General features: G+C 38.6%; 1 protein-coding gene across 1 annotated transcript in view; it reads left to right on the top strand.

The window, feature by feature from the left end:
- CAMK4 (calcium/calmodulin dependent protein kinase IV) overlaps positions 1 to 12,683 on the top strand; it is a 90,894-nt gene that overhangs the window by 23,981 nt on the left and 54,230 nt on the right. Inside the window, exon 4 of the mRNA XM_008629211.2 lies at positions 9,566 to 9,638. Coding sequence (XP_008627433.2) covers positions 9,566 to 9,638 — 73 coding nt within the window. The remainder of the gene's footprint in view (positions 1 to 9,565; positions 9,639 to 12,683) is intronic.

Genomic DNA, 12,683 nt, shown 5'->3' with positions numbered 1-12,683 from the left:
AGTTTTAAATTAACTGGTATTGAAGTTCTTTATGGGTTCTGCATCTCCAGCCTAGTGGGACATACTTCTGATATTTGCTTGCCCTCCTCTTTCATTCTGGCATGTTTAAAACAGACAGGCATTGTTGAAGTGCATTTAAACTGGCAGTGTTTTGACAGAGCCCCAAGAGACTGTCTTCTGATAAGGCTCTGAGTGTTCCAGCAATGGTGAGCCCAACAGCACAATCTGATATCTTGTCTTATATGGCTAACTTTTGTTGAAGCTGGTCTTTTGCATTCAGATTTTATTCATATCTATTGTCTTTCAGCTGAATCACCACCTTATTTCTTTTCCAAATATGAATTTCAGCAAAAACAATCAACTCTACTTTAACTTTATTTTAGTCAGAATACCTGCAGATTGCTAAGAATAGTTTTTGTCTTTTCCATTTCAAATAATAATGTCAATCCATACACTCCTCTTGTTTTTACTTTGGCATCTTGACCACAGACTGTCCTGATTCTTCTTTCATCTTATTGTTAAGTGTAATGTCTAAAAATAGCACTTACAACTGACAGTCTCTCGAGTCACTTCCATTTCAAGTTTCATGTAATTTCCTCTGAACTCTAAGTTCAAGCTCATATTCTTTTATGCACTGTACATTAACAAAAATATTAATTGTTCTAAAGAACTTGCCTTTTTAAGAGAGGTGGGAATGACTGCCTCATGGACAAAATATAGTGAAGCCTTCCCAGGCTTTAGGAACACCTTTTTTTTTTTTTTTGCTTTTGGAAATTAAAATCGCTAAGCTATGTCAAAAATAGTCAAGGAATTAATCAGTCACTAAAGTGGGGGTTTTTTTAGGAACTAATGTCAGAATAGCACCCTCTATTTCCTTCAGTGCTCTGGTCTCATTGTGTCATGGCAGTCTGTTTTCTGAACAGGGGTCAGAGAAGTCCTTTGGACTCCCTGCTTCATATGACCATGTCACAGATCCCTCACTCAGGACTGGAAAAATAAAAAGAGGTTGGTGACTTGACTACACCAACTATGCCTGGAAGTAAAAACACAAAGCTCTGATAAAAGTGCTCCTTGATATCTTAGTAGCTCATTTGGTTTCACTTGAATTTAACTTCAGTAATGATAAAACCCAGTAATTTCAGAAAAAAGACATGTGCATTAATGCTCATTTGTAGTCTTTTCAATGTAATTTGCTATTTCATTCTCATACAGAATTGTAATAATGCCTTTATACTTTTTTTTTTGGTGGTCTGTGCCTAATTTTCTATCACTCTGGAAACTGGGAAATCCTTTTGTAAGTTGTGCGCATCAATGCCTGTGAAGCTCTTTAGTTTATTAGATATTTTTAGTACAGAAGGTTCTTGTGATTATAGCTCCTCTTACAGATGTATTCTCAGTTTTCTACCACAGCCTCAATTTTGTAACATAGATGTACATAGTCTGGATGCCAGAAAAATTAGGAGAGATACACCTGTTAAATTAAATAGAAAGTTGATTGAGGCTTAGCTGAATTCCTTAATTATTAACAAATTTTAACTTCTCGTCTTATTGAAACACAGAGAGGTTTTGACAGCTGTTGAGGTATATATACCTAGAGCGTATATGACTGTACCCTACACATATATATACATGCAGAAAGTCCCTGAGTGACCCAAGTGCTAATGATGTGTCTTCTGTGCCTTGATTCAACACCTGAAATTATAAAGTCACTTAGGATGTGCATGCTTTGTACATTTTGAGTTTAATTGCTTTTTTGCTATGTACATTATGAAGAGAGTGTAAAGTGAAGTAAAAATGTTTTAGGAAGAAGTGCAGTTTCCCTAAATATTCAGAGCACTGAAATGCTTTTGCTAGCTGATAATTAAGGAGATTTTTTTGATGAAAGCCTGAAAAGTAAATATGTTTTACATAATGTATTTCTCAGTTCAATGTTAACCTTTAGTCGCTGTTGTAAGGAATGCATCACAGACCTGTGCACTGTAAGAGGTGCCAAGGCCACCAAAGAAGGTCTGGAAGAGGTGAACCTGAAATAATCCTGAACTGAATAATGATCATGTGAACGCTCCTGGGAATTGTGACATAGAGAAGTATAAGGACAACCTGAGTTATGCAAGCTGTGCCCAGTTCCAGCGTTTGATGGTCCATTGCTCACTCTTGCTGGCAAGTAGGTGGTGTGCCAGAGTGAGCGCCAGGCCAACGTGTTTAAAATGTCATGGCAGCTAGAACTGCACTGGTTTGGCATGGAGGGGGTGGAGTGAGCAGGTGGGTCACCTGAACTCAGGTAGTATCTTTCCACAATCCTTCGGCATCCACAGTTTTGGCTTTTGTTTCTCAAACACCTCTGTAGTCTCCTTATGTGCAAATTATTCCAGTGACTCTTCAGACTGATAATTAGGTTCAGTGCCAATATTAGGAAAAACTTTCTTTTTGTAAATTTGGCCAGTATTTGTTTGCCTTGTCCCCAGCAGGTAGAGAGAAGGTGACTATTTTATTCGTTAAAGCAAACGTTAAAGCAAACTGTCATGCAGTGGAGGATTGTGGAAGACTCTATTTTCTCAGCCCCTGCAATCTTTTGTCCCCCATTATGTTTTCTATGTGTCAGTTACTGTGTATTGGACTTCCTGCACATTCCCACATCTTTCCTGTGTCATGGAGCCCTTAGATAGACAGAGAAATCCAATTAAAGCCTCAGCTGTTGTTGGCAGAGCAGCTTCATCGGTGCCTTCAGTGCTGCTCTTTTTCCCTCCCCAGGCCACTGCGCCTTTTGCAAGCTTTCATTGATTCTTCTCTTTGCCCCCTCTCTGCAGGCTGGAGTTGTGACATGCTTCAGTAATTCAGTGTGTTTCTCTGCCTCACACAGTCATTCACACAGAAACTTTTGAGAGGGACGCTTGAGCAGCCAGTGCATGACACTCTGGCTTCACAACCTCTAGAAGCAAGGACTATTATTTTTTAAAATGTCTTCTGAAATCAAGCTCCCGAAAGATGAACTTGTCTATTACTGTGGGTACTATACTAAGGCTGAATTGGAAGTAGAAAGTTAAGGAGGTTAAGTTAAACCCTAGTATGAGCTATAAGATATATGTAATCTTTCTCTAAATGCTCGTGCATGCCACATTTACCAAAAAGTGCCTCTTGCTTAGTAACAATGGAGGGAAAACAGTTGTCCTGAACGACTGCAGTGCTGAACTTCATTTCTAAACACAGTATTGAAGAAAAACTTCTACTTTGTTTCACAGGGAGTCAGATGCAAACCCAGGTCAGTATTTCCCATTATCTTTTTTCAGATCACAGACAGACAGTTTGAGTCATTAGAGACAATAACAGCTAGTCTGCTCTGGACTATGAAAATGGTTGTAAAATAAGGGAGATTCTGAATCAGAGCTACTTTTAAAAATATTTATTATTCGTCAGTTCTGTAGTATGGAAAATGCATACATATTTATGAGGGAAACCTTTTTTTTAACTAAACAAATGCATCAGAGCAACCAGGAATTGCAATCACTTCAATACAGACATGAACCAATAGATCTGTGAATCATTCATTGAGAAAGTGTCCCTTGTGGAAACCATTTTGCTATTGAATAGAGAGATGTCATTTTCTTTTCCTCTTTCTGCTAGTTTTCCATCTCACTTTAGCTTGTAGAAATCTTCTAATTTCATTTTAATTGAATACAAGAATTTGCATAAGAATTAAGAGAGCAGTTTGAGGAAAAAATCTCCATGACAACCAAAGCGTTTTAGATAAATTAACGTTTATTATATAGAACCAAACAATTTTAAAAATTGTTAGCACATACTTGCATTGGAACAGGATTTGTATGTGTCTTGGGCAGTGTCTCACCTGAGACTGTGCATAAAGTAGCATGAAACAGTCCGCAGCTAAGTTATGGTGCAAGGGCTTTGGGTAAAAGCCAGCCAGAGGCAGAATGAAATGACCCTAAAAAGAGTGATGGCTTTTTTTATGTCACAAGAGTTATAAAGGATGGTCTGCAAAGCAAATACAGACAGTGCTTAAAGAAAGCAAAACAATGTTGGGAACTGATAAAGTAATAATTTTAGATGGCCAAGTTGATTTAGCAGGACTTTTGCAAGCCATACTATATGTTTCTAAATTCAGCTAATACTCAAATGCTACTGACTCCACATCGTGGAGAAATAGTATTTATAGTAGCAACATTAAACGATTGCTAAATATTTCAAATTTTAGAGTAACTGTTTAGATTAATTAGCATAAAACTAAGTGCAGTTACAAATACGAATTAAGGCAGGAAAGCAACAGACTTTACCTGCTCACATTTCAGGCAAGAGTGGAAGATGGGTAGAGTGACCCACGTGGGAGGGAAGCAGAGAAGAAAAAGCTAAGAATAGGAGAACTAGTGCATGTAGAGCACGGGGGAGGAAAAAGTAGGTTTGTTAAAGTGGTGAGATTTCAAATTTTCTTGATCAGAAGGAGTCGTGAGTGCATGTGGAGTTTTAAAAAGCAGGAATATTCATTGTACTGTATTCTGATAGCAATGAAAAGTAAAAGAGGCTTTGGTCTCAGGATCAGTGGTCTCCACTGAAAGTTTCAGGCATTGCTGCAGTGAGAGGCCTGGAGTAGCTCTGTGGAGTGGGGAAGGATGTTCACCCTTCCTCACTCTTAGCTGAGAGCTCTCACTGTAACAACAGCAGAAAGGGCTGACTGGAATTTAAGTTGCTGCCAGCCTTGCACGAAGAGGTGTCTGCTATAAGTGACTAGCCCAGTGTAGCATCTTCTGGCACTGGATGAGTCCTCTCCAGGTTCCTGGATGGTTTTGATTCCTTTTTATACCGCTGCAGCTGTGTGAGCTCTCTTTCTCTTGCTGGACTTGAAAAAAGCTTTCCATGGCTTCACACAGTTACAGTGAATTAAAGCATAATACCAGGAAGAATGCCCCAAAAGGAGTAAAATCTTTTACATGGTCCTCCCAAATTACACTGTAGGCTGCGGGGGTTTGGTGAATGCTGGTAAGAATTTATGCATCTGCAGATGTAGACTCTGATGAAGATGCACATCATGGAAACATAAAAAACAAAATACAAAGAGCTGCAATTCCATGGTAGAGAGGCTGCTCTGAAAACTGTCTGCAAAACTGAGGAATTTATACTGAGAGAAAACTTCCAGTGCTCACAAGAAACAGAAATGCTGGAAAGGCTGGCTGGAATCTGGCAAGAATTACTGCAAATTATGAAACACTTGAACACATACATGTGTTTGATGATGGAAACTGCCAAAATTTCAATTATAGGAGAGCATGCATCCCCAGAAACACATTATGCCATTTCCCCAGGCTTGCTGGGCAGTGTGATGCTAAGGGTGGTTTTGCTCACTGCTAAATCTGCTATAGCCCCATTACCTGGCAAGGCTCTTCCACCTCTGGGCATCAGCAGCAGCTGAGAGAGCATGATAACACAGATTTCTGCGGGGCACCTGCGCCCTGCAGGCAGGCAGAGGTGTGTCTCAGCACTGGGAAAGTATTTCCCAGCTCCTCTATATAGGAAGAGGCAGATTTATCTCAAACATGAATGCATGTTCCTGGAAAGACAAGATTGAGTCGGATGGTGCTTTAGAAGAGCCCTGGCTTTCTGTCCATCTAGTAGACATTCTGCTAAATGTGTGTCTTGCCATATACAAGTGTAAACAATTGGATCAGCATATTCCAATAAATGTGTGTGCACGATCAAGAAAAATTGATCCTACACAAATCGGCATTGCATTTTTGCTTGGTCTAGAATGTCTTCATTTTGAATTTGTGTCTTGAATTTCCTGGATGCTTGCAGAACCAAAATTAGTGTTTTTCCAAGCTTTTTTTTCTGGTTTGACTTCAAGCAGATCTGGATTCCCTAGTGTCTGACTCATAGTTTTTGTCTTTAGCACTCTTTTGGCCTACCTGGCTCTTTCATTTGCACATCAAAGAGAGTATTCAATTAGTTCCTTATTGCTGCTGCTCCTATCTTTCTGTCCTCTCAGCAAAGGTTTAATCTTCCTTCGCCCATGGTTTTGTTAAAGATCATTTTGTAAACTAGGTATAAATAGTTGGGATTTGCTTCAATAATAGGGAAATAAGATATTTCTGCAGGTTTCCTTCCTATTATAGCAAATAAGGGCAATGAGTCATTGTTAATCTGCAGGCTGAATTTGAGAAATCCCTTTACAGAAGACTCCTTGGTCTCAGGTAGGAGTGTTGCTGGCTCACCTACCATTTGTCTTAAGTAAACTATCTCAGGGAGGATGCAAAAAAAAAAATGCAAATGATCCCCCAGCACTACTTCGTGACCTGAACTACAGGATAATCCTCTTTCAACACTCCTCCCTACTGCCTAATAGCCAGGTTTTAGTTCTAAAGCAGAGAACCCTCAGAAATAAATGTACATCTTTATAAAGGGATATGTATTTTTTTTTCATTTATTGCTGTCAGAAGATTACATTTTCTATTTGCTAGATTATTATTTATTGAGAGTAAGTTTCCTATTCTCAATAAGTCTGAATTCTAGACTTCTGGAAAACTGGAAAGTTAACTGCATGTGACATAAGCTGTAATTGGCTTGCCAGTGCATGTTATTCACATGTGGCATTAGCAGATGGGTCCACTGCATTGCACAATATTTCTACAGCTGTTTTTAATTGCTCTCCAGAAATATGGGTCCACAGTTCATTACATTTATTTATTGTAAAGTGTAAATTACAAAGCTTCATCTACAAGGTCTGTGTGTTTCTTCTGCTATGTGTTTAATATAAATAATGAGAGCAGCATGCTATCCTTACCAGCACATATTGCGTAAGTTAGTGTGGACTCGTCAAGAGGGCAGTCTTGAGCATCTCTGATTTTTCCCTTGTTTCCAGTGGTCACGAAAATAGAGGGGTTTTTCTGCACTGGCTGGGCATTTGCAGGAAGCTCCTCTTTTTTTTTGTTTTTGGTGAGTGGAGGAAAATACAAAGAAGCAGAATGCATTTAAGGGATTTTTTTTTTTTTCATTCCCCTGGTTTATGTATTTGAAAAAGATAGAACAAAGACTGAGTTACCACACCGTAAAAAGACAAAGTTTTTGGATTAAGGGAGAAATGCAAATTGAATTGTAACTGCATTGCTTTGTATTTCTCTGATCTTAGTCTGAGATGTTTTGGAAAATCAGGGTATTCTAAACACTGTTCAAAGCCTTAGAACCTGCCTCATGTATTTCTGAGGTCAGGTGCACAGGGTTATCCTGCACCTTGTAGACTCAGTGCATGGGGCAGGGTGGATGCTACAGACAGGTACATCTGGCTGAGACTAAAAATTTCATTTTAATTAAAAAGTAGGAGGAAGCAAAGCCAGTATATTTGGGGGAATGAAGACTAAGCAATAGCATCACTGGGGCTCAGATCTCAAAATGTAATCTAACAGAAGAGGATAATTCAGCCTGAAATGTCTAAGGAGTAATCTAGCCTTCAAGCATAATGTAGCATTTTATTGTGTAATTTGTGGGTTTTTGTAACCCCTTTCCTATACTTCAGGGTAAAAGCCTAATACAACGTCTCAATGAGCTTTGCTTCCTTTTCCCCTTATGGTGATAAGTTCTAGTAAAGCTCTCCCTAATGGTGTAAACAGATGATCAAAACAGGGGAAGGGTGAAGGCACAAAAAAAGCAAAGGTATTTAAGCAGTGCATACGGCATGACAGCTAAAGGGTTGCCAAAAAAACCAAAGAATCCAAATCAAACCAGCTTCTAGAAATAATCCCAAGCAATTATGAAGCAAAGAAATCGTGGTGAAATAGAAGATCTGCTTGAAAGGGATTATTTGCTGTTACTGATGCCACTTGAATAGACTCAGTTCTCTGTGAATTGTGTAAAGGTAAAGTAATTGTGGCTGATTGGGAACATACCTGTGTAGACTGCTTTCCACAGTGCCATGCTCGTTGCCTCGTTTGTGGTGGAGTACTACCCTTGCATTGTTTCTTACCTCTAATCACTTGATCCTCTAATGAGCATAAAGTAATGCTTTTCCTGTGTAGGTCAGTCAACACCTTTCCTGTCAGTTTTGTGAAGCTGTGACGAGCTGCACTGGTTGTAACTCAACAGGAATCTGTTATTTCAGTAAAAGGAAGTGATAAAAAGTTACTGCAAAGCAGGAGCAGTGGGGAGAAAGAAGGATAGCTTTCCTGCCATCATCAGAGCCTTTTTATGGATCTTGGGGCAGAAGGTCTTTTCAGTGACTCCAGACATTAAAGGTTCCTTGCTGTGCTGCTTCATGAGGATTTTAGGATATTGTTTCATAAAACTGGCTTGTCTGCTTGCAGAACATAATTTTATAAAACGTCTCATAGGCACCACAGGTTCTGTTTCTAGACAACATCTATCTATGTTTTTTTAGGCTTTGAAGAATTAATACGGTAAAAATATCAAGACTTCAGATCAGAAGTCTGACCTTTCAGGTAACTCTCTGAGGGAGAGTTATTGTAGCTCACAAATACTGTGCTCAGTTAAAAGCATTAGTAAAAAGATTGTTGAGTGTCTTAAATGGAGTGTTAGGATATCTTAATAGATAGATCCTTCTTTTATTAACTGCTTGTATGTCATTGTGCAAATCTGCGTCTACTGCTGACTCTGTAAGAAAAAGTAGCTTTTCTGAAAGAAAAAAGTGGCTTTAGTTGTAATAAAAGTGTGTTTCTCTGCATACAGCATCCCCAGTTTTCTACTGATGGGGTATGGATACAAATATTGCTGCTAGCAAGAATTTTTCTTGCTTCTTCCCAGTCCCGTGAGATACTTTTCTCTCTCACGGAAGATATTAGCAGAGTTCTATAAACTATGAACACCTGTGACCTTGCAAACCTTTGTTTATGGTACAGTAGGAAAATATTTTGACAATGGATGTTTTAGGATTTTGGCCAATCACCGCAAGGGGTGGCTGATCCTTTGTCCAATTAGACTATGAAGAAAAAAGTCTATAAAAGAATTGTAAAATAATTAATAAATCAATCTTGCTGCGCAATGCCTGCCTGCTGGATCTCTCTTCTCCTCCCTACCACTGTGGGACACCATGATAATGGGGGAAAAAGACAGTTGTTCAGCCCATCACACTCGAGGGATAATTTGAAGCTAGTAAATTTTTACGCCAACCTTTTCTCTTGAATAATTCAGACCTGTGTGTGCATAGCATAGTGCTGGTTTTTTTATAACTATCTAACTAACTAACCAATTAACTAACTAACTGGGGAGAGGGGGCTTAAGTTAAGTATAAAAGTGAGAAATCAGTTCCTAAATGTTGAGTAGTTTTATCTTTCAGTAATTCAGATTCCTTGACTGTCAGAAAGTTCCAAAAACTTTGAACTGAATGTGTACATATAGTATGAGCATCTTATCCAGATGATATTTTACGTCCTGTCTTTCATTTAACTGGGAATCAAAGGTAACTTAAATTGCAAAAGGGTTGTTTTCTAGACTCTTGGGAACAATCCACTGTCATATTTAAATTCGATTTCTTGCTATCTCATTTTTGAAAAGAAGCATCTACCTTCACTGTTTATTCACCTTAAGGCTTAATTGTTTATTTTTTCTGCAGGATTGTGGAAAAGGGATATTACAGTGAACGAGATGCTGCTGATGCGGTCAAACAAATCCTGGAGGCAGTTGCTGTGAGTATTATCTGGTATCTCATGTTCAGCACCTGATCTTTAATCCGTGGTGGCTCAGTAAATACTTGTGTTTGAAAGAGGCAGTGTGCACAAGTTTCCTCCTACAATTAATTCCATATTGGTATTTTTTAAGGTAATGAGTGGCACTTTGGAGAATTGCACTTCAATCAGAATGACAGTACTATTGAGAGAGAGCAGAATAATAATTGCTGCCAGTAGGTTGTGCAGTTTCTAATATAACTTCTTCCTCTATATGTTTTGTGCTTTTCAAACATTGGAATTTTTTATACAAAAATTTCACATTCTGTTACTTAGAGAAAGGTATACAGATTATTGAGGAAGGCTTCTAGTGTCTACATACAGTATTTCTGTGCATTTCCTGTGCTTCTTAGTCACCTGTAACTCTTGAATCTAATTTCACACCAGATGTTCTCCAAACCAGCAATCAGATACTAGGGAAACACTAAAGAAATTAATTTGTCCAATGCTCAGTGTATGTGTTGGCACTGTTCACTTCCAGTACAGAAGAGAGAGGACATGTTGGACAAGAAAAAAGAGAGGTCAGCCCGCAGGCCTCATTGGAAGGATGTTAGTGGTGAGGCAGGTTATGTACAGGCCATCCAGAGAGATTCAGTGTCAAAGGAGCTGTCCTCAGGAAAGGACTGGTGGTGATGACTGACATCTGTGGAAGGTGTCTAGAGAAGAAGAGATTACTGGTTACAGCAGTAATTCTGTTAATCAGAAGGAATAGACCGATCTGGGCATATACCTGGGATGGTAACAAAATACCTCAGTGTGAAAAGTCTCTATAAATCATGGTTTAGTATTATTTGTGAGCCTGTCCACACTAAAAAAAGATGTGAGAACTGGTGTTTACTCCACTAACTGCACTATACTGCAAGACCACGCATGTTCACTTCATGGTCCTTTCTGAATGATCTGATGTCTACTGTATCAATCTCATCCAAAGAAATTTAAATTATGTATTTTGTAGCACATCATAATGCGTTTGTATAAACTTTTAAAATTGGCTCAGATTATTATTTTATGACTAACTTTTTCTTACAATTGAAGTGTCCCAGTTAAGATAGCTCTATGTTACTTAACAGTCTTTTACAAAAAATGATGATTTACTTTTGCTGAAACATGTTTCAGAAGGTGTTTAAGCTCTTTATTTTAAAACCAGAAACTAGAGAAAATTCTTCGCCTTCTATGAGTTGTAATAGCTTGGCTGAAATTAATGGAACAGTGATGTATGAAAACTGAAAAACTAATTTTAATATAAGCAATAATTAGGATTTTTATGGTTCCCTGTACTAGATCCCTAATTAGGATGAACTGTATTGACTTCTGCTCTTACAGCTGACACTGAATATCTAAGCCAAGGCTGGAAAAGCTGTGGAGGTAGCAGTTACCAGCTTGGGATCTTGCAGCCCAGCTGAAGTACTCTGATAGATCGGGGCTATGAACTTGACAGAATGGTGTTTGTGAGCGGGAGAGGAGTTATTGTTAGAAACTGGAAAATGCTGCTGCAACAGCATAATCTTTTGAAAATAAAAGGAAATGTGTCCATAGATCATTCCTAAAACCAAATATTTGTACAATTTGTACAATAGGCAATGCCAGTGAATATTTTTCTGACAATACATACGTTTTTTGACCTATGCAATTTTTATAAATTGTTCTTTGACAAAACAGCATCCAGCCATCCTTTTGCTGACTTCCCTTGAACTAAATATTTTATAAGTCCCGTGTTCAGGACTGTTGCTCTAGTCATGGATTTGTCCTTGCAGTGGATCATTAACATGAGGAGGTATTAGGTCTTCATACAGAAACTGTTTTTATGAGACACGTCTAAAGAATTTAATGAGAAGTGTAGAATGGAATTTTAAAAGCACATAAGCATTTTTTGTTCAATTCCTTTTGAAATTGTTAAAGCAAATGGACTACTAATCCATAAAGCTTCTAGGTCTGTCTGTTTTCTGTAATACCTGAATACCTGTAAGCCCAGCTCTAACTGGCCTACCAAGAATTAATCAAGCAACCAGAGTAGCACACAGAAAATTAATCTGAATCTTCATGTCACAAACCATCATGAATATATCAGACATCTGTCATCCCAAGATCAGAGAAAATAACAAAAGCAGTACTCCACATTAATTTTGCCTTTTTTCATGAGTTTCCTTTCTGCTGTTTACATCTGATCTGGTGTTCCCAGACGGTGACTGTATTTGCCCTTAGTGGGAACAAATTACATTTTTTTCTCTCTTCTGCATTTTTGCCTTTGCCATTACTCTTTCATTGTTCTTCAAGCTGGGAGATAGCTCCATTCATAAGATAAAAGGCTTGTACAAAACTAGGTCAAACCAGTGTTCATCCCTTTAGCTCTTCTGCTGTGCTGTTCAGAGCAGGTGGGGAGGTTTTTTGCTACCTGACATCTCAACACAGGGAGATGAGATGGAATCTTTTCATTCCTAAAGTTTCATTCCTAAAGAGGAGGTATTTGAGGGCACTTGGCATACCATTGTAATTTCTCTCATAAAATGAGTTGCATGCAGTGTGGTCTTCTTGCGTGCTTATTCTAGTAGCAGTTTTTCTTTTTTTTTTGGTAATGAATGTATTTCTGCACGCAGATATCCTGAGCCCAGATCTTCACTGGGTATCTTGCAGAATGAGTTATTGCTGTTTTGGTATCCAAGTAGTCCTCGAAAGATTGGTCACAAAAAGAATATTGCACATTTCTTTAAGAGATATCTATTTTTTAGCTGGTCATACTTCATAAAATTACACTGTGTCTTGGGGTGACCTTATGATGTGTATCCCATATGGCTGCCCTATGCCCAGAAATTAATTTTTGTGCCTTTTTATGCCTCTAAACTGAGCCTGAGAGGGGGAAGGAGAAGCTGAGCAAAACTTTTTCAAAGCAGTTTGCAGCTTGTTCAAGGTCACACAGAGAGAGCGACTTTTTTTCCAGCTGCAGCAGGGGAGCGAGGAAGCACCCGGCTTGCTGCTTCCCAGTCAGCTTTTGGCCAGTTGTTTCAGTTT

The sequence above is a fragment of the Corvus brachyrhynchos genome, unplaced genomic scaffold, assembly GCF_000691975.1.
Source record: "Corvus brachyrhynchos isolate BGI_N302 unplaced genomic scaffold, ASM69197v1 scaffold433, whole genome shotgun sequence".
NCBI classification, from domain to species: domain Eukaryota; kingdom Metazoa; phylum Chordata; class Aves; order Passeriformes; family Corvidae; genus Corvus; species Corvus brachyrhynchos.
Note: the sequence above shows the minus strand (reverse complement) of the source record. Positions and strands in the feature narration are given on the sequence as shown.